The following is a 26,326-nucleotide window of genomic DNA, read 5'->3' on the forward strand; positions in this document are numbered from 1 at the left end:
GTGCACAATAGTTTTACAATGTAGACTGACCCAAAATTATCGCACCCAGATAAACACATCTCCTTATATAGTCAAACTAATTGAATGAAATTTCAAAAATCTCTCCCTTATGTTTAGTATTGAGGGTCAGAGGAGGAATAAAGTGATGACTTTAAAATCAACAGCGTACATAAAACTTTTTCTTAAATTTTTATCAAGACAAAATAACAAAAAAAAGATGCAGTTTAAAAATGTTTAATATACTTGGAAAAGGATGGAAGAGTTGTAAAAATTACTCTTGCTAGCACATAAAAGTTATATTATTTTAATGACAATTTGGCAATCCTCTACAGCTTTGTATGGAAACCATTGCAAACTCAAATCTAAAAAAAAAAAAAAAAAAAAAATTCCTTGTTTTTAATTAGTTCCCAATAATTTTCTATCCTAGACAGTTGAATTGGTACAAAAGAGACTGAGACTGTGAATTCTTTATAGATCAGCAAGTTTCTCTGTTCCACGGCCATTGTCTACCATCCCAAGTGAAAAGTAATAATTTATGAAGACACCTCTTGCTTATAAAAAATGAGGGGATGAAAACTCTACCCATCATATAAAAAAATAATTCAGTTACACTGGGGAGTCCAGACATAGGTTTGTAAAAAAAAAAAAAACACAAATGTGACATATTGAATTAAATAGATCATTTATTAAATAAGTCTTAAAAGTATCCAGAGCTTACTCTTGACTCAGGTTTAATGGATTAGATGAGATTTGAATTAGCATCTCAAGAATACCCAGAGTTCTGAAAGATAGTAATGTAGGGGTGGTCTTCTGACTAGAATAGAATTGGTATGAGTAAATATTGAAACAGAGATAAAATATCAGTCAGCAAGACAATGAAAAGAAGCACTGATTCTTTCCAATTTGTCTCTCCCTTTCATTCATTCAGCCATACATCTAAAAACATTTATTTGGGGACAACTATATGTCAGGTATTATGTTATGTTCCAAGGATAAATTAAAAAGAATGTCTAGGCAGAGGTTAGAGGGTAGGGAAGGATGAATAGGTGGAGCACAGAGGATTTATAGGGCAGTAAAACTATTCTGTGTGATACAACAGTGGTGGACACATGTCATTATACGTTTGTCCAAACCCATAGAATGTACAGCATCAAGAGTGAACCCTAGCGTTGTGTATGTGGAGATTGGATGATAATGGTGGGTCAACGTAGGTTCACTGATTGTAACAAATGTACCACTATGGTGGGTAATGTTGATAGTGGGGGAAGCTGTGCACGTGTGGGGTCAGGGTACAAGAGAAATCTCTATACCTTCTGCTTGATTTTTCTGGGAACCTAAAGCTGCTTTAAAAAATAAAGTTTAATAAAATTTTTAAAAATCCAAGCCCTTAAGAAGTATACACTCAAGTGTGACATCAGACATGTAGACAAAGTATAATGTAATATAATTTGAGATTTGAAAACAGATAAAGGAAGCATGATGAAACAGCAAGAGGAGGAGCAATCATCAGACTGTGGCTAGGGAAGAAGAGGGCTGTGAAAGGCTTCTGTTTTCAGGCAAGAAAGCTGGGATGGAACATAAAACTTAAGGAAAGGCATGGAGGTGAAAAGAGCATAGACAAAGCTGTTATGTTGGGAAAAAGCTGGAGGTAAGTTTAATTACAAGGAAGTTTTATTAGTATATAAGTTGATATTTAATTCTATAGGCAATGAGAAATATTGAAGATATTTAAGCAAGAAGTGACATGTTTATTGAACTCCAGTGAAATAATGTTAGAGACTTTGCTCTCATTATTTATTCTCCCTTTCGTAGTTTTCATTGTTGTCTCTCTGTGTTGCATTCTGAATAGTTTTTTATACTCATTTTCCAGTTTATTGGCTCTTTCTTCAGCAGTGTCTAGTCTACTATCAAACCATTTTCATAATTTGACTTATACTTCACATTTCTAAAATTTCTATTTGGTTCTTTTTCAAATATACAGTGTCACCATTTGGCATTTCTCAGTTAACAATTTCAAGCTTGTGTTTATTTAGTAGAAAATAGCAAGCAGAGTTTTTTTTTATATCTGTGCCCAATAATTCCAATATCTGAAGTCTTCATGGATCTACTTCTGTGTCTCTGACTCTCCCTCATGGTATTTTGTTCCATTTCCTTTCTCTTCAGTTCTGTGCTACTTGTCACTCAGCTTTTATTAACACAAGATATACAACATTAAATTTAATTCTTTGTCTTTTAGTAAATGTTAATCCAAAAAAGTATCCAAACTTACATTCTAATACCAGACGCTGAAGTCTATGGAAAACTTGCCTGCTCAATGTTAGACAATTTATTTAACCTCTCTGGACATCAGTTTTCTTAACTTTAAAAATGAGAATGATTAATAACTATCTAGAAGAAAGTTATTGTTTATGTGTGCAGATAAAATGAGAAAATATATATGAAAAATATCTAGCATGTTATCAGGCACATAATATGGGTTTTTTTTCCCTATCAAACCAAATATCCTAAGAATTAAAATAAAACACAGAAGAGGAAAGAAAATCCAGAGGGAAAAGCAAAAAAAATAAACAACAATGCTTTTCAGATGATACATCTAGAGTAAAGACTGTGCGTACTTGGGTAGAATTTGAGACCAGTATCTTTTAGCTATTAACACAAATTGATAGAGACAGAATTTAATTCCAGGAATAAGAGATGATCCCTTGAGGAATGATTCACTGCAAGGTAGCCTGTTGACTACATTTGCATCAAAGTCAGAAGGGGTACTTTATGCAGACTGTAAGGCAAAAGCTTTTTGAATGCTTTGTATATGTAATTTAATACATAGTACAAGGCAGTGGGTAATCAAGTGCCAAAATATTTAGAAAATATTATAACTGTCTCCATCTTCTGAATCCATGATCTGTACCATTACACTGATAATTTGATTTTGTACTACCTTGCATTGTTCATTATCTCTTCCAGACTAGGTTATATTTTTGCAGACACATATTCCCTTATCCCCTCCATAGGTCTTAGCTCAATGCCTTTAAAAATATTAAATGAAATAAAGTGAATAAAGCAAAACCTGTATGTCAGTGGCAACCATCAAAAATGCCCTTAATGACATGGAGAAAGGTGATTTGGTTTTTGTAATCCCATGGTCTCTTTTGGAGAAAATCCAAATGAGAAGCATATTTTAAATATCCTTTATTGTATTATTTATAAAAATACCAATTATCCAGTGGAATTTGCAAAATGACAGCCTGTGTTCAAGACAGTTTTACATGGTCAACCTACATTTTACACCTGCAGCTACAAAACAATTGCTGATGGAAAAGGAAAGGAGGTGTGTAAAAACTGTTTAGAGAAAATTACTAAATATACTTGCAATTTCAGATTGAAATGAGACTTATCTTCTATTCAGCTTCTCTTACTACACATTAGATTATGCATTATGATTGTCCATTTCCTCTAAAATAACAAACTAAGAAAAAAATCTTCTAGCTTACTTGAACTTTTAGAAGTATTCTATGAATGCAAAATAATTCATATGCAATGTTACAGAGTAGAATTTTAACTCACTCACTAGTATGTACGGAGCAGCTGAAGTGCACCAGAGACCATGCTAATTGCTATGTAGCTGACAAATAGAGCTGAGATTACTTCTGGGGCTGGGGACTCAATAAAAGTGTCATGGCAGAGGTGAACTAAGCAAGTCTCTGACAGATTAGTAAAATTCATACATGAAGAAATAAGTGGGAAGGGCATTCCAAGAGTTGGAGGTATGATCAGCAAAAGGTAGAGAGATGGAAAAGAATTAGGCACATTTGTGGAATAAATGAGAGTTCAGTTTGAATAGGATATTCATGGAGGAAATACCCAGAAATGGAGGGATCACAAACAACAAACCTGAGCTTTGAAATCAGACAAACCTAACCTGAAATCCTGACATAATTTTTTTTAATTAAAGTAGAACTGACATAAAACTTAACAGTTTCAGGTGTACATTGAAGTGATTCAATATTTCTACATATTATGAGATGATCTTCGCAGTAAGTTTAGTTCTGAACTGTCACCATAAATTGTTATGAATTCATCTATAGACAGACACTTGGGTTGTTTCCATACCTTGGCTATCGTAAATAATGCTATAATGAACATAGGGGTGCATATATTTTCATTTTCTTTGTACAAATATCCTGAAGTGGAATTGCTGGATTGCATGATAGTTCTATTTTTAATTTTTTGAGGAACCTCCCTGCTGTTTTCCATAGTGGCTGCGCCAAATGACATTCCCACCAGCAGTGCACAAGGTTTCCCTTTACTCCACATCTTTACAACACTTGTTATTTTTTCTTTTTAATAATAGCCAATCTGACTGGTATGATATGAGTATTGCTACTCCAGCTTTCTTTTTCTTTCCATTTGCATGGAAATATCTTTTTCCATGCCTTCACTTCAGTCTGTGTGTGCCTTTAGATCCAAAGTGATTTCTTATAGGCAGCATATAGATGGGTCTTGTTGTTTTTTTTTTTAACCATTCAGCCACACTATGCCTTTTGATTGGAGTATATAGTCCCATTTACATTTAAAGTATTTATTGATAGGTATGTACTTATTGCCATTTTGTTAATTGTTTTCTGATTGTTTTTATAGTTCTTTTCTTTTCCCTTCTTTTCTTGGTCTCTTTCCTTGTGGTGTGGCGTTTTTCTTTAGTGTTATGTTTGGGTTTCTTTCTCTTTATTTTTTTTGTGTGTCTATTGTAGATTTTGGTTTGTAGCTACCATAATGTACGTGCATGCGTGTGTGTATACATAAAATGAAAATAATAAAATCAGGTATATCAGTTGTTACACTAAATATATGTAGAAAGAAGTATCCCCCAACAAAAACAGAGATGACTGTAATTAAAGTGTCAGCTGGGTCTGTGGTTTCATCTAAGTTTTGACTGGGAGGAGTTGGCTTCACTCTCATGGTTGTTGGCAGCATTGGATTTTCATGAACTGTTGGACTGAGGGCCTTAGTATCTCACTGGCGATTGACTAGAAGCTTCCCTCAGTTCTTTGCCATGTGGGTCTCTCCACAGAGGCTCACATTGGGACAGTGACTTCTATAGGAGTGAGTAAGCCAGAGAGCAAAAGAAAGCTAGCAAGATGGAAGCCAGAGCATTTTTGTAACCTGATCTTGGAAATGACACCTATTATTTTTGCCATATTCCATTCACTAGAAGCAAGTCACTAGGTCCAGTCCACGTACAAGGGGAAGGGATTACACCAGGGCATAGATACTAGGAGGTGGGATGATTGGGAGTTATCTTAGAGACTTAATATCACAGTTGTGCTGGAAAAAGCTACTTTCAGTCTACTGATGGCAAAAGAAATGGATACAGCCATTTTGGAAAGCAACATCATTAAGATCAGTGCCTCTTGATAGCACAGACAACTTACCTTGGTTTGCTAGGTTCTATCTCAGTTTTAAACCTGGAAGTCCTACATCCTGGGAACCCCTTTAGTCCTGGGGCTTGGTTAGTCACCCTACTCTGGAGCCAAGCTGTGGGCTTTAAATCATGACTCCACACTTACTAGCAATGTGAACTTGGGTAAGTTACTTAATTTCTCTGTGCCTCAGTTTCCTTATCTGTAAAATAAAAATAATAATAGCATATCTGTGGAAACTAAATGAGATAATATATGTAAAAAGTGCTTAAAGCAATGTATGGCACATAAATAGTGCCCAGTGATATTAAATATATTAAAATATACATAGCCTTTCACTAGGGTATGCACACAATTATTGTCCAAACCAGGACATTTTTGACAGTGAAAGGGAGTGCTAGTAACAATTATTGCCAGGTCAACAAGCATACAAGGAAATATTCAGGGAAGGTAGGATGTATGATACTTACATGTGATTCACATTATAATTTATATCAGAAATAAAAGCACCTCCATATAAGACAAGTGCACAAAGATGTTTGTTGCTCTTTTGTTAATAGTGGAAAAATAATGCAAAATGAAGTGAACACTCATCAGTAAAGGTGGAATAAATCATGATACCATCAAATATTATGCAACCTTTAAAAGAATGAACTATAGTGATACCAACTGACTTGAAGGAAGTCCTTTGAAATACTGTTGAATGAGAAAAAGAATATGTAGGAAAAGGCAAATACGGAAGTTTTAACTTCATGATCCTGAACTTTCATGGGCCTGTTCCAAGGTGCTGGGAGGGTCCCTGAAATGTCTTTGTAAATTTTATAAAAAGTAAAATATTTTAATTGCAGTAAGTTAAGATCTCTTCAAATTTCTTCCAACTCCGATTTCCTTGCTATCATAGTTCTCTTTGGTTTTGGTAGTATTAAAATGGGCTGCAGACATTTTTGGAATCTGGCTAAGGAGAGGATGAGTTTTGGATACATTTAGTTTGGGTTTAGTAGGACATATTTGCAAGGTTGAAGTTACTTCCTTGTATAGTCCAGATGTTAAAATGGTTTCTAGAAATTCTCCTACCACCTCTTGTGTCAACTCATCTGGTGTGTGACTATAAGCCTTAGAGCACTACTACAATATGAGTGATATTGTGATATGAGTGTGACCTAGAAATATTTGTGTGCCAGATTATTTGATACATACAGAAGTTAGTACATGCAAAGTTCTTCCAAATCTTATAGCTTAGATATGAAAGAGGGGTTTTTATCAAATTTGACAATAATCCTAAAAATTAGTATGGCAGTACCAATAAGAGATTATGAAGCTGAAAGGAAATTTTCTACAAACTAATAAAAAAAAACACTAATATCAGCCATGCTAGAGGAAAGACTGAATTAATTTATTTCTCTACACTAGCATTATCTAAGAGAAATATAATGTGAGCCACATATGTAATTTTAAATTTGCTAGTAGCCACATTTTTTAAAAAATTAAAATAGATAAAATTAATTTTAATACCATTTAACTCAATTTGTCTAAAATATTATCATTTCAATTACTAATAAAATATTTTACATTCCTTTTTGTGTACTAAGTCTTCATAATCTGAAGTGTAATTTACACTTTCAGCATGTGAATTCAGGCAGTAAGCTTTCATTGGAAGTATAGCTCATGTATTTCCAAAATTAAAATTTTGTAAAATTACAGTTGGAAAAGTAGATTCAACTGTAAACAAAGTTGTTCTAAACATAAAAGTTTTCAAATAACTGAATTGGGTAGGAAAAAATTATTTTCCTTTAGTGTTTGCATCTACATTGATGAAATTGTTTCATTGCTTTTAGAACTGATTTAATTTTGACATACAATAATTTCAGCTTCAAAATTATGTCTACCCAAGTTAAGTAAGTTCCCTGACTCAGTATTATTAATAGAAAAGTCAAAGGATATTGCATAAATTTAAATTAAAAGTTTGGATTCTGGTAAAAAACGTTTTAAAATGTTTTGTGGTATATTTAATTTTAATTCTAATTTTAAGCAAATAATTTTCATTGATTCTCTTTTCACTGTTGAGAACAAACTTCTTATCAAATTTACTATGCCCTTGATGAACGTACCTCTAATTATTTTCCACTTTATTGTTTCTTAAAAAGTTTTTTTAGACAGTAAACATCTTTTTCAGTTTGCCCTGTACCCATTGTGAATTGCAATTAGCATCATCATGAAATTTGTCATATACCATACATTACAATCTCTCCTTTTTTTCTTTACTGTTTCAGTCATTGTGTGCAAGGTGGTAAAGGAGATGAGGTAAGAGGAATCGGGAAACCCTGGTAATTTTAGGAAAATCCAGCCCTTCCTTGGTCCACCGAAACTTACACATGCTGGCCCTCTAAAACTGTGTAACTGGGTGGGGAAGACCTGCAAGTTTCTCCAGTTAATTAACAACAGCAAAAAGGACAGTCTTGCTCACAGACAACTATAATTCCTATGAATGGATACAATGAAAGAAAAAAATAAAGTTGCAAACTAATAGGTCTGGCATGATTCTATTTTGGTAAAAAGAAATAAAACCCATATGTATATACATATACATGCTTTTCTTTGCTTATATGCTAAAGGATATATACTGAGCTGTTATAATTGTTTAAATGAAGGTGGGTGAGGAAGTAGGCACAATTGGGTTGGGCAAAATGGGGAAATGATTAGTATTCCCCTTATAAAATTATGCATTGTATTATAGGTTTTAATTCAGAACTACACATATATATTTGACATTTGTAAGCCTCTCAATATAGAAAATTTTTTCAAATATAGTATGATGTATTATTATTTATTGTTAATTCATAATTTATCACATTATAACCTGAGATTGGGACCTGATTATCTGATACGTTAAGACTGCCTCTGTGACCCAGCAAGTAGTTTTTCTAAGTACATTACGTGTATGTGTGAAAAGAATATATGTATTCTCTATTGATGGGTACATAGTTCGAGATATGTCTATTAAATCATGATTGTTATATTATTCAACATAGTATGTTCTTATACTATGTTTCTTAATTTTTCTTCATTTTCAAAGTATATTCTTATGTTTCTTTAATTTCATTTTCAGTGAAATATGGTATATTAAAATCTTGCACAAATTGTGGATTTTAGTTTGTTTTTGAACTATCAGTTTTGGCTTTTAATATTTCAAGGCAATGTTGTATGTGAAAAATGTGTGACAAATTTTGTGACTTTATACTTTTTGCTATATTGTGTCTTAGTCTTTATTTTATAGTATCCCTCTCTAGCTCTTTTAATGTTTTTAATTTTCAATTATATTTTGACTGATGCTATTGCTTTAATGCCTTTCTTTAGGTTGGTTTCACTTGATCTTTTGTTTTTTAACCCCATTGTGTCATTTTTATTTACATTTCACTCCTGGAAAAAGTGTATAGCACGATTTATATAAAAATTGCATCTAATATGATCATCTTTGTCTTTTATTAATTATTTTCTATTTTGTAGTTTTGGTTTGCCATACTTACTGTTGGTTTCACTTTTTTTTCCAGATTTAAGGACGTTTTAATTAATAAAGATTTCTTTATTCTTTTATTTTCCATTACTAGTTTGGAAGAATAAATTGTGCTTCTAATTTTTACCAGTTTCTCTTAAAATTTTTATTAGAAACATTTGTAACAAAAAAAATCAAAAGTCATTAGGTATCTTTGTCTCTCTAATTTTTTAGCCCACTTCACTTACTCTCTGATCATAAACTTCTATCTTCCTTGCTTTTATTGTCCGGAAATTTAACACCCCCGGCTGTACATTTTCAGCAATAGGCCTGATCTCTGGCTTCCATTTGAAGTGGGACCCTTTTAGATTCCATTACCCTGAAGGATGCAGTCTTCCTATGGATCCTGCCCATTTCTGGGCCCAGTCACCAGATGGACTGCCATTTAGGTTCCAATTTCTATTTTGTGTCTCATCCAACTGAGGGTAGGATATTTTCTTTTTTTTTTTTTCAGCACAGCTAGAATTTATAATTTTCTCATTTTATATTTTATCCCTCATCATTGTTTTTGATGCACTGGAAAACAGGCGAAGGGTCACTTTAAAATAAACCTGACAGACCTTGCTGAGTTGACAGGTCATGTTATACTTTCATAATCAGAAAAATGTAACTGATTTAAAAAATTAAAACAAGTCTATATATACCAGATGTTCATTCATATTTGTATAAAATCTATGCACAGAAAAAAAAAAAACAGGAAAGAAATAAACCAGAATGTTAGCCTTATTTACCCCGATAGGTAAGATTCAGTAAAATTTTTTTTTTACTTTTTACTTTTACTTATTTTACTTTTTACATATTTGAACAAAATTAACAAAATAATTTATTCAATCTTATAATGAGAACTTATTATAATAAATTCAATGTAAGTATATAGTGATAAACTTATTTTTAAAAGGATACTAGAAGAAAAAACAAGCATTATATTAGTAGCAATATTAAAAATTATTATTCTATCCTAAAAAATAAGAACACCAATATAACAGGTTTTCCTAAGGGAAACAAAAGATTTAAAATGAGTTCATAGGTTCAGAAAGACTTTTGTGTTGCTATGTTTCAGAATTTAGACAAATCACTCCTTTCCACCTTTGGTTAGAGTAATCAAAGTATGCTTCTGTAGAAATGATGATCCAGGATCCTCATACTTGCCTGTGATTTAATGTCTGCTTACTTTTAAATTTTCTAAGGAAAGAAATGCTAGCTGGTTCACTGCTCTTGACTTGTTTATAGCAGTTTTTAGCATTCTGTTATTCTCTTTTCATTTCCTCTATTCACAGGAAAGAGACACAGAAGACACTAGATGACTATTCAGTAGTGATTTCAATGATTCTATTAAGAAACGAAAGGCATAGAAAAACCTATGTGATTAAATGGCACCTACAGTTCTTTCTCTGGGTTCTGTGCATAAATAGCAGAATAGAATATCCCACAGAGAACAAATGTGGCCAAGTTTGGCAGTAAAACATATAATTCTGGATACAGTAATGGTCTACTTGAGCCCTATTGACTCAACAGTTACCTAGAATGCTTTAAGCTTTTAGTTTGCAATGTATTGTAGATAAAACCTCCCCTATTACTTTATGTCTAATGTCTTCTTTTTCTTTGTGTCTCATACACCTAAGGGCCTGGAAAATAGTAAGTCCTCAATAAATAGCTGAGGAAAAATGAATGAATCAATGATCTAATTAAAAAAGTTCTAAACAGTAGGATGGAACACTGAAGGAAGAGCTATGAATAATACACTGAGAGTCACAGCGATTTCTCAGTGATGGATTTGTTTTTGAATTATCATCTCTTTCAACAAACTATTCATCTATTTAGACTTAGTTTCCTCAACTGCAATAGAAGATGATGATAAATGTGATGAAATGAGAGATCTAGAAATATTTTGTGCATTAATTCTTGGTGGAGTTTAAATAATGAAAAGACTTTTAATTCTTTATTTTTTGAACTAGTCAAACCTAGGCTATTAATTCCCCAAAATAATACCTAAGAATAAGCTATTTTTGTCCTTTCATTTTTATAAATCACCTCTGAGAGACCATTGAAAAACCATTCTATTGTGAGTTTCTTGAATGTGTGTATTCTAATATAAATGTAAAATGTAATACATTGGTTAAAATCTAGAATAAAATATAGTAATGTAAAATGGTTACTTTCTAAATGTATAATGTGGCTGTAGTTGGGTGTTAATTTTGCTAATGTACCTTAATTAAGAGTGGAGGAGTACCTAAAGAGAGAACTAGTAGTTTTAGTATAATACTACATTTACAGCATCTATGGGAAAGAATATAAAATGAATTAGTGAGCTTGTTAGTTGATGTATCTGACATGTCTAGAGAGTGTAGGGAGAAAAAAAGTTTAAATATGAGACTACAAGCATTATGCAAGATTTCTTTAAGATTATGTTTTCAGTATAATGTTATTTCCAACTTGGTGCTGTATGTAGCTACTGCTAAACAACAAAATTAATAAGAGTGATTCCATAAAATAACAACTTAATCATTAGAATGGACTGAAATTACACAACTGTAAATTCCCATGAGCTCTGATTTGCTTCTCTTAGGAGCACTGAGAATAACTCTTGTCAAGTGTCCAACCAGTACACCAAACAAGATAATCTAAATTAAAATATTCTGAAGTATAAGCAAAAATGGAGGTTAAAACCTGTATCCTTAATAGATGAAGGCTTATTGCAGGAGAAGTTTCAGTATTTTAGAGATAGTATCTATCCTTAGCCTATTCAACTTTCTTTCTTCAAAGAGGGAGATCACCTACATATTTAACATTAATCAGATAAGTGTGAATTGTTTTCACATGATTATTTTAACTTTCTAAATGCTGTTTTTTTTTAATTATTTTCTAATTATAAAAGCAATATGTGTTTATTGTAGAAAATTTGGACAATACAAAAAAGTATGAAGAAGAAAACAGAAATAACATGTAATCTTAGCATCCAGAGATAGTATATACAATTGATATAATACCTTTCAGGTCTTTTATTTCCCATGCACAAATACATAATAATATTTTCAACTAAATTTGTATCAAATGGTAACTATACATTCATTCATTCAATAGATATTTATTGAGTGGCAACTACATGCCATTATGAACATTTGAATAATTAGATATTGTTTGAAAACATTAATGATTATAGATGAGTCTATTCTTTGAATTTATCATTATTAATTTTTCACTTGTTTTCACTTTTGGTTGTCTCTAATACATCCACTAATTTTTAAATTGATTAGAACATCCTCTAGTACTACTTCACAAATGGGCATCATATAGATTTATCACAAAACACTAAACAAGTTTCCAACTCTGCCTATTTTGTTTGAAAGGAAAAATTCAAGATTTATTCTGGCAAATTCAAAAGAATATCAAAATTGCATGATTAAGTAATTAAGTAATTAATTCATGAACTGTGGGTGTGGTTAAGAATATGGTCTCCAGAGCTGAATCCCCTGTATTCAAATTCCAGAGCTGCCATTTTCTAGTGAATTCTAAACTCTTCTGTGACTCGTTTCCCTTATCTGTAAATGGGAATGATAATACCAGCTACTTCATATATATTTGCTTAAGATTAAAAAAATTAAGATGCACAAAGTATTCAATAATATTATCTATTATTTTTTCATTAATATTTATTGAGTATCTTTTATGTGGCAGTGATTTTGCTAGAAGCTCTGATTACAATGGTAAACAGGCAAGATTTTGAACTTTATCAGATAAACAACCTAAACAGATATTAAAATAAATAACCTCAAAATAACTATGTGATTGTAATCAAAGTAAGCACTATAGAAGAAAGTAAAATTAGAAGGTGCTAAAGAGAAGAAAACAGAGGTCTCCATATACTTAGTCTGGGGCATGGGTGTGTGTGGGAGCTCACAAATGGATTTTCCCTGAGGAAGAATACACGTTGTCTACTTGGGGGAAAGAGAAGGAAAAGGGACAGTAGGAGCTGACATTGGTTTAGGCACGTGAAGCCCACAGGTAGGAAGAAGCTTGCCCCCGTTAAAGAACTAAAAGGAACTAAAGATGGCCAGTGTGGGAAGGTAGAAACTGCTGAAAGATGAGGCTAAAAATGGAAAGTTGGAAGGAAGGAAGGAAGGAAGGAAGGAAGGAAAGAAGGGGAGGGAGAGAGAGAAAGAAAAGAAGAGAAAGAAAAGAGAAAGGAAGGAAGAAAGGGAGAGAGGACATCATTCAGGGCATTTTGAACCTTATTAGGGATTTGGGTCATTTTTCTAAGAACAATGACAAGTCACTAAAAGGTTTTAACCAGAGAAGTGATGCAATCAGATTTGTGATTTCTAAGATTATTTTGGCTGCAACATAAAAAATAAATTCAAGGAAGGAAAATAAGACAATTAATATTTTATTATTAAAATAATCTCCAAGAGTTGTTGGTAATAGTAGAGAAACGGAGATTGGAGGCTTAATTAGGGATAGAGCGTTAAGTTATAGAATTAACTTCACCTTAACACCTATGGCTGTTTAAAATTATAAGACCTGGTGACTGATTGAGTATAAGAGTCAATGGAAACAGAGATGGCAAGAATGACACCCAGGTTTCTGCAGTCAGATGAATGATTAACTCACTCACTGAGATAAGGAACCCTGCAGGAAGAACAAGTTTGGAGATAAAGATAGGAGTTTAATCTTGACTATGTTAGGGTTAAGGCACCTTTGAGACAGGTGGAGATATTCAGGGGATGGATGGATGGATGGATGGATGGATGGATGGATGAGGCTGGAGTTGAGAGAAGTGATATGGATTGGAGGGAAAAATTTGGGAGTCATGTTGATAGTAACAGAAACCATACTATGGATGGAATGATTTAGGAAGGGAAAAAGAGTAAAAAGAATAGGGAGGACTTTGAACTCGAGAAACTCCCAACTTTTAAAGCCATACAGAAAAATGTCAGCGGTCAGCATAGAGAAGGAACAGTGTAATAAGATGAAAATTATCCTTAGACAGCAAAGGGAAGAAAAGGTATCAAGATGGAGGTGTCACTAACTTGTGGAATGCTGCTGAGAAATGTCCTCTCAATTTTGATATTAAGGTCATTGGGACCTTTAGGAAGTACATTTGGAAAGAGCAGTGAGGAAGGGAAACTGGACTAAAGTAGGCAGAGACGTGGAAGGAAAGGGAAAAAATGAACATACTGAGAATGTGAAGGGATGGATAGAAGCTGAGAAGTTAAAGGGAGTCAGGGGACTTTTTAGTTAGTCCCTATTTGTTGCTTTCATTGATAGCTGTTATTGTTTCTATTTTTCATATGAAAAAGGCTTAAGCAGATTTAAATGTTAATGTGTATGATCCAGTGGAAGGACAATTTAAAAATCAGGGGAAAGAGTGAATGACTGAAAGGGCCACACTCCTGAGAAGACACAGGAAAAGAGATTTGTTAGAAGGAAAACCCCTCCACTTTAACAGGAGGTACAGGCAAGAGAAGGGTGCAGGGGAGTTGCATCTGTAAATTTGGTGGAGGACGTCAATGCAGTTAGATGGCTCAATTTTCATTATTAATTAGGATATGAGACCATCTGCTGAGAGTGAGACGCAAGGTAGGAAAAAATATCTGAGCTTTGAGGAGAGTGCAGTAGAGTGAGAGTGGAATGTGAGAAAGTGTGGAGGCCCCACTTGAATTTGGTGAGCATGAATTTATTCTTCATTTTTATTTATGTATGTATGTATTTACTTATTTTTTTCCTGAGAGGGAGAGAGTGGGGGGAGGGGTGGAGGGAGAGGAAGAGAGAGAAAACTAACCAGGCCCCACACCCAGTGCGAGCCTGATTTGAGGCTTAATCCCATGACCCTGAAATCATCACCTGAGCCAAAATCATCACCTGAGTCCAATACTTTGACTGAGACACCAAGGCACCCTGGTGAGCATGATTATATGAACGTTTACCTCCTTGTTATACATATTCTGACATTGTTCTGTAGGATACCATAAATGACATCATAGAAAGCCTATACCCCTTCTTAAGAATTTATTATATTCATCATCACTTCATAAGAATTTATTATATTTTTAGATATTTTATTATTCTACAGTTCATGTTATTCATACACAGTACAGGTAAAATTGATTTGATGGAAAAAGTATAATTTTCTTTTTGTTTAGAATGCTGTTTCCCAAATATAGCTAACTTCCACCAATTTGAGCCAGCTGAGATCTATAAACCAAAACTGGGTCACAAATTTACAATTTACTACTTTAATAAATGGCTAAGACAGCACTGAACACAGAGCAAATGCCAAATAAATAATTGCTGTTTGATAAAAAAAGGTTCTTATCAGCAAGGCCAGTATTTGTATGTAAAAGAATGCTTCCAAGGGGCTTAAAAATAGTTTGCTCTCTTAAATGAGTTAAACATACCCACAGAAATCATGTTGACACTACCCACTTGCTTAGCAAAGATAAACATTAGCCCTAGTCCAGTCTGAATTATTTTAATTTCAAAATTTTGGCATTAGAATTAAGGAAGCTCCACTATTTCAAAAAATATTTTGGTATAAATAAGTTACAGACTCACCTTCACACTACTACCTATTTCAGGATGTTGGGAGAGGTGTCATGGGTTGTGGAGGATTATTCACCAGAGGACATTCTCATTTCAGGTTGACCACAGTCCAGTAAGCATGTTAGCAAATTGAATAGAGGTGAGCAAGACCCACACTATCTTGGCAGGAAAATACTGACTGTGTTCTTTTTATCAGAGATCATCTATTCTCTTCCATCAGGGATTGCAAACAATCTTCACTGGTATTGTTATAAATTGCTCATTAATCAAAATGGATTTATTGAGCATCCATAGTGTGCAAAGCCTGCACTAAGTGATTCAAAATAACAGGTTGCCTAGTTACCATAAAATGGAAAAATTCCCCTGTGAAGGTTAAAATTAAATGAAAGATAAGAAAACATTACCTTTGATTGCATCTGACTATTTCATAGGGCTTTTTTTGCCATTACAGCCATTTTCGCTTACAGGTAGTAGTCATTCATTCATTCACTCACTTAATTATTCATTCATTTATGCAACTGAGTCCCCACTACAACTATGTAAGATCCTTTGCTTGATGCAGTAAGGGAAACAAACATGAATCAATACTGACTGCATGAGCATGAGTCTTAGTGAATTTACCAAGCAAGTACTGGACTTCTGCTGATCTTTATTTAATGAGCCTAGTACTAGAGCATTCTTTATTCCATATGAAATCTGTAGTCATTGAGGGATTAGTAAAATGCTCCTTGCAAAGAGTATCACTTACTTTCTGGTTGAACTGTAAAATCTTGTTGAATATAGGTTTACTAATAAGTTGCTTTCATATTTAAATTAAACCAGTGAATATGATAGAATTTGTTTCAGGATGAGATCTACTTTGTACTGGCTTAACTAGTTAATAAATAGGAAAGACCACAGACAGGGAACTAATATGCATACTTAACTGTGATTTTATGTGAAAATGCATATTCTATATCCATGAATGACACTGCCAGTCACAACCAAGACCCTCAAGTGCTTAGCCTCTGAAATGAGCAAGACAGGCAAGGTCTGCCCTCAGTGGCCCAGGATCCTCATTCCCCCTCCCTTCTATGATTGAATCTGTAGACTCAGTGACGGTCCCTGCAATCACTCCTTAGGGCTGTTGTAACAAAGCAATACTACCTGGGTGTCCTAAACAACAGAAATGTATTGTCTCACAGTCTGGAGGCTGGAAATCTGAAATTAAGGTTGGTTTCTTCTGTGGGCCATGAGGGAAGGATCTATTCTGGGTCTTTCTGGCTTGTGGATGGCCATTATCTTCTGTGTCTCTTCACATCATCCTCCCTCTTTCCATATCTCTATGTCTAAATTTCCCCCTTCTTATAAGGACACCAGTCACACTGGATTAGGGCCCACCTAATGACCTCGTTTTAACTTGATTACCTCTATAGACTCTATCTCCAAATTCTCCAAGTAAGGTCACATTCTGATATACTAGTGATTAAAAGTCCAAAAAAGAAGGGGGTGGAGCACAATTCAACACGTAACAATCCCTGTAAAGACCAAGTCATCCCTCTATCCCCTCTCTCTCAATCTCTCCAGGAAAGCTTCAGAATGCAATTCCTGTGTGTGTAGAAATCCTCATTTTGTCTGTAAACCTAAGTGATGTTAATCTAGCACAGTTAACCGAAAAGTATAAAATGCATTCTCTAAAATATAACCATTTAGTTTCCTTGTCTACTTATTTCCTAAATGGCAGAATTTTCAAAGGGAGAAGGGATACCTCCACTCCTTTATACCTCTCCTCTTTGTTCCCCCTTCCTCTCTTTGCTGGGAGGTACAGGCAAGAGAAGGGTGCAGGGGAGTTGCATCTGTAAACTTGGTGGAGGACGTCTTTGCTGGCATTGCCTTTGTACTGGCCACCATCACTTTTTTTTTTTTTTTTTTTTTGCTGGGACTGAACACTGATCTCCTGATTAATTGTCCTGTCTCAAGCCTCATCTCTGTCCAATCTATTCTCCATATTGCTTCCAGAGAGACTCTTCTAAAACAAAAACCTATCACATCATGTCCCTGCTTGAAGTCTGTCAATGATTCACTTCTGTTGTCAGGTGAAATCCAAACTTCTGCATGTCACCTCGTGTTCTTTTATGCATTTTTCCTTAGTAGCATTCTATGCTTTAACCATGGTAAGTTGGTCATAGTCTCTGAATAACTTATGTTCTTCCATGCCTCTGGATCCCTGCACACACCTCTCATTCATCCACACACCATACACCTCCCATTCATGCATCTAATTCTCCTTCTTTGAGGCTCAGATCAGGCAGCACCCCCTCCAGTAAGCTTTTACTCAATCCCTCCTTTCTACCCTCCTGGAACACCTTATGCTCACCTCTCTCATTGCACTTATTACCCTTAATTTTAACACATTCTAAGCTTCTAAATATCAGGACTTACACTGTTTCTACACATTGCTACACATTTAGCACAATGCCTAAAACACCATAAGTACCCAATAAGTTTTTATTGAGTGGATGAGGAACTGTAGGGTAACTACCCACCCAGTTTTATCTGAGAGCCTCTAAAAGACTCATGTACATCAAGAGATGTCTCCACATCCGGAATTCCTATGTTTAGTCAGTAAAGGACTTGGTAACAAATGGAAAACATCAGTAGCCTCAACAGAGGGCAGTAACTTCCTTGAGTTCATCAGCTTAGTTAGTTGGCCCTGAGAAGAAAAGGCAAAGCTAGGCAGGAGTCACAAGGGACCAGGCATAGCAGAGTGAGACTGGGAAGTAACTGGATCCTTGCAAAATATATGGGTTAATAGAATCAACAAAGGAAAATGACACAGACCTCATCCTCATCCAGACAGAAGACAAACAGTGATGCTGATATTCTCTTCCACCTGCTAGGTTGATTATGGAGGGGAATTCTGTGAGGTTCACTTGATAAAGTGCCTTCTAGAATTAGAACAGAAACTGCTCTGACTTGTATTCATCCCTATCCATATCATTAAAAAGAAAAATTCTTCCAATTATGTTCTGGACTCCCTCACCCCTAGAATTCACAATCATGGTCAAAAGTGCAGACTACCAATCATCATGAATTAAGCCTAGGTCAACGGAGAAAACTGGCTTCTTTTATATGGAATCCAGATGATTGAACACAATCAGGGAAAATCATATATCCATGCAAATTAACTCTTATCCCACTTGAAAAAGAATAACAGCAATAAACAATTCAGGTATTATGGGAGTTTGTATTTTCCAAGAGAGGCTACAAGAATATCTTCTTACAACATGACTTTAGTAACCTTTCCTATAAGGGGGAGAAGTGATTAAAGCCCCTTTACTTAAATATTGGTAGGCTCTTGACTACCACAGAAGTGATGTTGCCTTCTGAGTTAAGTTATAAAAAGCAATACAGCTTCTGCCTCACTTCTCCTAGGATGTTTGCTCTTGGAACGCCATCACTTACCATGAGGAAGTCTAAGTAGGCCATACCAGCCATATGAGTAAGAATCAATATTGAGAATGGATCTTTTAGCCCCCCTTGAAGCTGTTCCAGCTGATATCACTTGAGACAGAAAGAAGCTGTCCCCTACAGAGCTCTCCCCAAATTACAGATTTATAAACAAAATAAATGACTATTTTTTTTAACTCACTAAGTATTGAGGTAGTTTGTTATGCATCCATCAATGACCAGAATAGATTCTGATATTTGGAAATGGGGTATTGCCATAACAAAAATCTAAAACATGTGGCATGAACTTTGTGACTGGGCAACAGACAGAAGCTGGAAGGGTCTCCAAGTGAGTGACTGCAAAAGCCATAAGGGCCAAAGAGAAGACTCTTGGAAGCCCACAGAACTATGAGAAAGCTGTTGGTAAAGGCTTAAAGGAGAGCAAATATAATCAGAAGCTAAAAGCAAAGCATCATTTGTGTTGTAATAATGGAAAGTTTGGCAACATTGACATCTGCAGTAACATGGAAAATAGAAAATGAACCAAATGAACTCTATGATCTAAGGATGTTTCCAGGAAGAGTATTTAAAGAGCAACCCAGCTTTGTCCGGCTGCCTGTGATAACATGCAAAAGCCAAGCAAGAACTGAAGAATGACCTACCAAATAAATACAAAGGAGCCAGGAATTTCTGGGTACAAAAACAAAACTGTTTTATTATTTCCAGGTGTTCCAATTGGCAAACAATTTTCAAATTAAGAAGGCCAATGACCAAATCTGGGTGGGGTACAACATCATTTGTTAAGGCCTAAGAAATCTCTCGGGTGGTGCTGTATAGAATCTTTAAGCCAGACAAAAGACCCTCTAAGCATTTTTAAGGGCCTGACTCACAGATGTTCCCTGTTCAACTATAGAGTTTCTAAGAATCTCAAGGACATTATCTCAGAGAAGTCTCATAAGGAGCCCAAAGCAGAGAAGGAGCTTATCTGGAGATAAGCTTTTGTCTAATGAAGTGGAATATAAACTGGAACACAACAAGTCCACAAAGTTTTTTTTGTTTTTGTTTTTGTTTTAAAGATTGTATTTATTTATTTTGACAGAGACAGTGAGAAAGGGAACTCAAGCCGGGGGAGTGGGAGAAGGAGAAGCAGGCTTCCCGCTGAGCAGAGAGCCCAATGTGGGGCTTGACCCCAGGACCCTGGAATCATGACCTGAGCTGAAGGCAGACACCCAACGACTGAGCCACCCAGGTGCCCCAAGTCCACAAAGTTTTAAAAGAAATTATATCAGCCTGAACTGGAAGGAACAGCAATATAAAATGAAAAGAGCTCTTTTGATCCCTAATCTTTAACAGACAAAAAGCAAGTAAGAAAGATACTCAGCTATAAACACAGGCTGCTTTTTATGGAAAATAATGATTCAGACAGAGGAACCAAGTGCCACAGAGAACAATTCCTATGCCATAAGACTGGGTCTTAATCAAGGAACTGTGCCTGGTTAGATTCAGAATTGCCACAGACTAGTGATCACCATGTGCCTTGTTTTCCCTGTGTTTAGATGAGCGTGTCAGTTGTGGTTCTCCTATGTCTGATTCACCATTATATGTTGGGTGTGTAGGAGAGGAGACTGATAACTTGTTTAATTCATAGGTCATCAATGCCAAGAGCAAAAGCAGTCAAGATCCTGCATCAACAGAATTACACCAGGAAGATTCAGGCACACCTGAACCTAGACTTGGAGCTCATGCTGTAATAAGCTGATGATGGGAAGTCCTGAAGGTATAAACGAGTATAATTTGCATAGGCAAAGAATATAAATTATTGTGCCCAAAGGAAAGTTGGTGGAAAACTGTATTTTCTAAAACTGACAACAAAGGTATCTCCCAACATATATCTTCTTATTACAAAGTAACTTTGACATTCCTTCCATTAGGAAGTGGGGTTCATGTTCTCTCCCCTTAAGTCTGAGTAGATATGGAGCTGTAGTAGAAGTGATGGTCTGTGACTTTGAAGGCTAGATAATAAAAATGGTACGGCTTCCACCTGGTCCTTTTCAGATGCTTGCTCTCAGAATCTAGCCAGTGTGTCATAAGGAAACCCAAGCAGTCCACGGAGAGGAAAAATGGTCCCCAGCCCATAAACCCAGCCAATCTGTAAGCTATCACCAACTTGCCAGCCATGTAGTGGGCCATCTTGAAAATGGGTCCTTTCTCCCTTAGTTGAGCAGCCTCAGCTCATACCATGTGGCACAGACAGGCTATCCCTGTCAAATGAACTCTGCCAAACTTGTAGATTTGTGAACAAACTAAATGACTGATGTTCCTCTAAGACAGTAAGTTTTGGGGTGGCTTGTTAAATAACAATAGATAATGGACACAGACCTCGTCTCCTTCATGAAGTCTTTCCCAAGCTCCCAGGTGAAGTTAAATGTTCCTTTTTTTCTATTCCCAAAGCACTTTGTATAACACTGCCTTAACACTTATTATACTCTTGAAATTAACTATTCACTTGTCCATCTCCATGTGAGTGCAAGAACAAGCCTGTTCCTTTTGGAAAATTAGCTCTTCAAATATATTACTTTTGCCTCATTCTCTCTCCTCTCTTTCTGAAGCTTTAAATAGACAAGTTAGAATTTCTCAGTGTATCCTCCAAGTCTCTTAGCTTTGCTTTCGTATTTTTCATCTCTCTCTGTGCCACGTTCTGTAAAACTTCTTCTGCCCTAATTTCCAGCTCACTAAAGCTCTCTTCAGCTGAATCTAATCTGCTGTTATACTTATCCAATGAGTTTTAAATTTGAGGTAGTTTTTCTCCAGGTGTAAGTGTGTGTTTGTAATAGCATGGTCATTTTCTAGCCTGCATTTGACAACTCCAATATTTGAAGTCTTTTCATGTGTGGATCTGTTCTTTCTTGTTTCTGTGATTCTGGTTTCAGGGTTTCTTTCCATATAGACTTAATTATTGTACACTGCTAATTTTAATCAGAAAAGTATTTATAGAAATTATTTGGGACCTGGAAAAAGGGAATATTCCTCTCTAGAGGGATTACATTTGCTTCTGCTTGAAGTCTGAGGGTATTTAAACTAAACTCATGGGTTGACATTTTTTATACCATTTAGGTGATAGAAATTTGAGGACCGATTTGTGGTAATAACACCTCAGGAATTTCTCTCCTTGTTCTTCTCATGACAAATCACCTTTCCTTGGGGTGAGAGTTAGGGGGCAGAATTATTTCTGATTACTGTAAAGGGTAGCCCCTGGAGTTCCAGCTCTATGGAGGAAGAATTTCCTATGAAAGTCTCCGTGCTGGACAGACACAGAGATTTTCTTCTCTACAAAAACCTTGAGGTTTATGAGGCCTTAAGCACCAAAGTTCAACAGCAGGTTCAGAAAATTCCCTCAGGACAAAAGTGGCTTTAGAAATCCACTGGTTTCCCACCCTCACCAGTGTTTTAGCCTGATTATATCTTACTAACCTATTGACCCCCAAAAGGTTCCTAATTTAAATGTTATTCAATTTATATAATTTTCTTGTCACCTTTTTAGTATTTTTCAGGTTTCCTTTCCTGTATTTTTAGCCAGAATATTTATTTATTTTCAGCAGGAGAAGCCTAATCAGCCTTGTTACCTGGGTGCATGTCTTTTTTATCCCTGTATCCTCAGCATACAGAACACTGCTTGGCACATGAAGGAACTCCATTAGTTTTTGATTGTTTAATAAATAAATCCGTGTCTTCTTTGACTCTTTCATTCCCCCTTCACTACCCCCAATACACCCCTACTCTCTATGTCCTAATTAAAGTGCTTTTACATTTTCATTCATGTGTGCCTTCCATTTTCCTATACTAGCTGAGCTTTCCCCCGACTTCTGCAGTATTTCCTGGTTACGTCTCCTATGGAAGAGTTTTCATTCTTATCATAGTTTGGGACCAGCACTGTCTTCACTCTCCGTGACTGCTTCTGATCACCCACTATTCTGTCTTTATCCAAAATCTGCTGCTTTTCCAAAGATTATGCTATCCTATTATAACATTCTTTTTCTGGTTTTATTGCTACCATATGCAGACTTCCAGTCATACCTCCACATTTCTTGAGAATTTCACTATGTGGTTCACGATTTCAACTATACTTCATTCCCCAATATATTTCCGTATAACAGAGAATTTAAGAGTACAGAGCAGACAATCCAAGTGCAAGTCTACCCCTTATTAACATAGAACTGTGGGAAGTTACCTAATATTTCAGTGTCACAGTTTTTTCATCTGTCAAATGGTAATAATGATATTATTACCTTAACAGTGTCTGGCACTTAGTAAATGCTCAATAAATTTTAACTGTTTTCTTTATTATGGTCTTACCTCATCCTAAAAATTTTCCTTCTGCATGCTTATGATTCATACAACAGCCTAACCTCAAGGCTGCTCAAAAACCTAGTTGTCCACTTCTATAGAATTTCTCAGCTTATTATCTAAAATGGCATTTCTGAATTTTACCTTAACCCTTCTCAAGATCTGCCCCTTCTTTTCATCCACTGACTTTTTATCTTAACCCAGAAATATAATCCATTTGGAAATACATATTTCAGAATTTCTCTATATTCATAACCATGCTCAATCTTCTCCTCTTTCTGGGGGAAACAATGTCTGTGTTTTCTTAGACTAGCTCAGTCTTCTTTACCCATTTTATTCTTTCTTCTTATTTTTTATCTTTAATCTCTTAGTCTCCACCAGCAAATTCCTCTAACCTCTAAACTTGGCCAAGGCTTACTTAACCTAAAATAAACTAGCTAATTCTCCCTTGAACCTCTTTCTTCTCATGTTACTATCATAACTCTTCTAATCTTCTTGAATGGGTAATCTGTACTCTCCACTCCCATTTTCTAGTATCTCACTATTAACTTCCAGAAATCTGGTTTTATCTCATTGCTACTAAAACTTACTTTTCCAAAATTAAGCAGCAATTAGATTGTCAAACCTAAAATGCCTTTCTTTTGAGTTTCTCTTACAACTCCTTTGTAGCACTGAATATGTTGACCACCCACTTGAAACATTCCTCCATCATTAGATTTCATGTTAATAGCCTGCATTCTTTCTTAGATGCAATGCTGAACAGAAAGCAGATATGATGATAGTCAAACATTCATATTTAAGAAAGGCCCCCTCATGAACTGATCTTAAATAAGACATTTAGCTCCACTTTCCTTATCAGTAAAATGGGCATAATATTTACTTGCCTCATGCACTAATTTATAATGCAGATAAATAAAATAATGGATCTGAAAATACCATAAAACATATAAAATATACAAAATACCTGAGTACATTTCAGTAACCTGAAAACAGGATGCAGAAAAGTATATTAAAAGACTCTTGCTAATAAATTTGCTATTAAGTTCTAAAGGACCCCAAGCTTTGTGTCTGACCTAGAGGTTTTTCACTATTGCAAGGTTTCAAAGTACCTTCACCAAGATAGTACCACTCCTTGAGAGCTCTTGTCAGGAAGTTAAGAGACATTATACCAAAAACTCTGACCTACCTGGACTCACTCTAAAATGCAAAATAAAATAAAATAAAATAAAATAAAATAAAACAAAATAAAAGATTAGTTTGACTATATTGGGGTACTTTAATGTTAAAATATTGTGGAAAATCAAAATATTAATGATACATCTTCACATATACAAGCATGAAAATTGAATTGGTCCAATTGTGAGAGATATTACCAGTTCTAAAATATATTTTAAAATTTTTTAAAGAAATATTACCAGTTCTTGGAGAAGGGGCCCTTGCAATTTCTAAGGAGCAAGGTTTTTTTGTAACAGCTATGTCCGTGAGATCACATAGAAAGTTCTCATTTTCTGAAGGAAATGTATCCAGAGAAGCAGATGGTACAATTTCCATAGTGTAATTCCTCTTCTTTGGATAGGACTCCTGAAAGGAAGGAGAAAAAATAAAAATAGCTTTGTGATAAAGACACAGCTTGTTTGATTTATAAAAACTAGAAAAGATAATCAGATTCATCAGTTCTTCCAAAAGTGATTAAGAGGTGCTGATTCATCTGTTTGAATAAGTTATGCCATCATGTAACCCCAATATCATCAGTGATCTTTCTAGAAGGGTCCTGACAGTTCGGTTCCCCTGAATTTATCACTGACATAGTAAAGTTCATGATCTCTTGTCATGATCTCTTTTTGTAGTATATGGCAATTTTCTAGTTGTGGCATAAACGGTTGCTTAACTAATCAATATTCATTCCCAAGACTCTACTCCCTTGCCTGCTTCCTAGAGATAGCCAGAGCCATATAACTCAATTTTGGGCAGTTGGATGAAAGGGAGACTTCTGGGAAAATATTTTTTCCCCAGAGGAAAGACATGCAATGGGGATCTTGTAGAGCTTGGCCATCCTCAGGTTCCTCTCTCTGGATGCAGTTTGGATGTCTGGAGGTCGGACAGGCATGATGTGACCATAAGGCAATAAGCTTAAGATCAAAAAGATAACAGGCTAAGAATGCAACAGAAAGATAAAAAGAGCCTGGGACATTGATGATATCACTGAGTTACGGAAAGAGCCCCAGGACTAGTTAGTTACTCCAGGCTTCTTAAGTACAAACGTTCTTATATTGTTTGAGCCATTGCTAATAAGCTTTTTTGTCATTTAGAAGTAAAAGTATTCCCATATAACACACTAGTATTTTTTCTTTGTGAATACTGTTAACTAATATACTAAAGTTTCTCTTTTCAGGTTGGGATACAACTAAGGTCCAATTCTATACTACTGATTCTGTGATGTATTCTAAAAGTAGGAATTCATTTCATTTCACAAAACTTAATTTCTTATACAAGGTATTAATTTGTCAACAAATATTTATTGGGCATCTGTCATATATACTTAGGACTACGCTAAGTGATACAGATTTTTAAAAACTAATAAGATATAACCCTTGCCCTCAGAAAGACCACAGTTTACTAGAGAAGAAAACAGATATCTGCATAATGAATTTCACAATTAATCATGCTTTTTGATTTTTTTACCTTTACAAAGCATAATTAACTATCAAAAGAAAAAGATAAATAAAAAAATAAATTCATTTTCAAAAAATCTTCCAAGATATATCCAAGTGTTAGTAAAGATTTAGTATAAGCTCCTATTTTTTCTATAGTGATATTTACAGTACTGTAGAGTAAGTATTCAAGGTCAGTGTAATTGCTTTCAGACCATACCAGACCCTCACACATCAGAGAGTCAATTATGTTCACTCTATCCTATTGAAAGCAGGAAATTGGGAGTAATTTATTTTTAACAACAAAGGGTGACAAAGTAGAAAGCATCTGGAGGAAAGCAATCAAGATGGTGTATGATTTAAAACCATGTCACAGATGAAATGATGAAAGGACC

At 35.0% G+C, this 26,326-nt stretch overlaps 1 protein-coding gene across 6 annotated transcripts in view; it reads right to left on the bottom strand.

Moving 5' to 3' along the window:
• The window catches only part of ANKS1B (ankyrin repeat and sterile alpha motif domain containing 1B), a 1,102,644-nt gene that overhangs the window by 659,369 nt on the left and 416,949 nt on the right, over positions 1-26,326 (bottom strand). For all 6 annotated transcript variants that reach the window (XM_028121697.2, XM_028121696.1, XM_028121695.2 and 3 more), the window contains exon 10: positions 24,696-24,861. In XM_028121697.2, the coding sequence (XP_027977498.1) occupies positions 24,696-24,861 (166 nt within the window). The remainder of the gene's footprint in view (positions 1-24,695; positions 24,862-26,326) is intronic.

The sequence above is a fragment of the Eumetopias jubatus genome, unplaced genomic scaffold (genome assembly GCF_037043125.1).
Source record: "Eumetopias jubatus isolate StellerSeaLion01/CBP00866 unplaced genomic scaffold, mEumJub1_p1.0 scaffold_8, whole genome shotgun sequence".
NCBI classification, from domain to species: domain Eukaryota; kingdom Metazoa; phylum Chordata; class Mammalia; order Carnivora; family Otariidae; genus Eumetopias; species Eumetopias jubatus.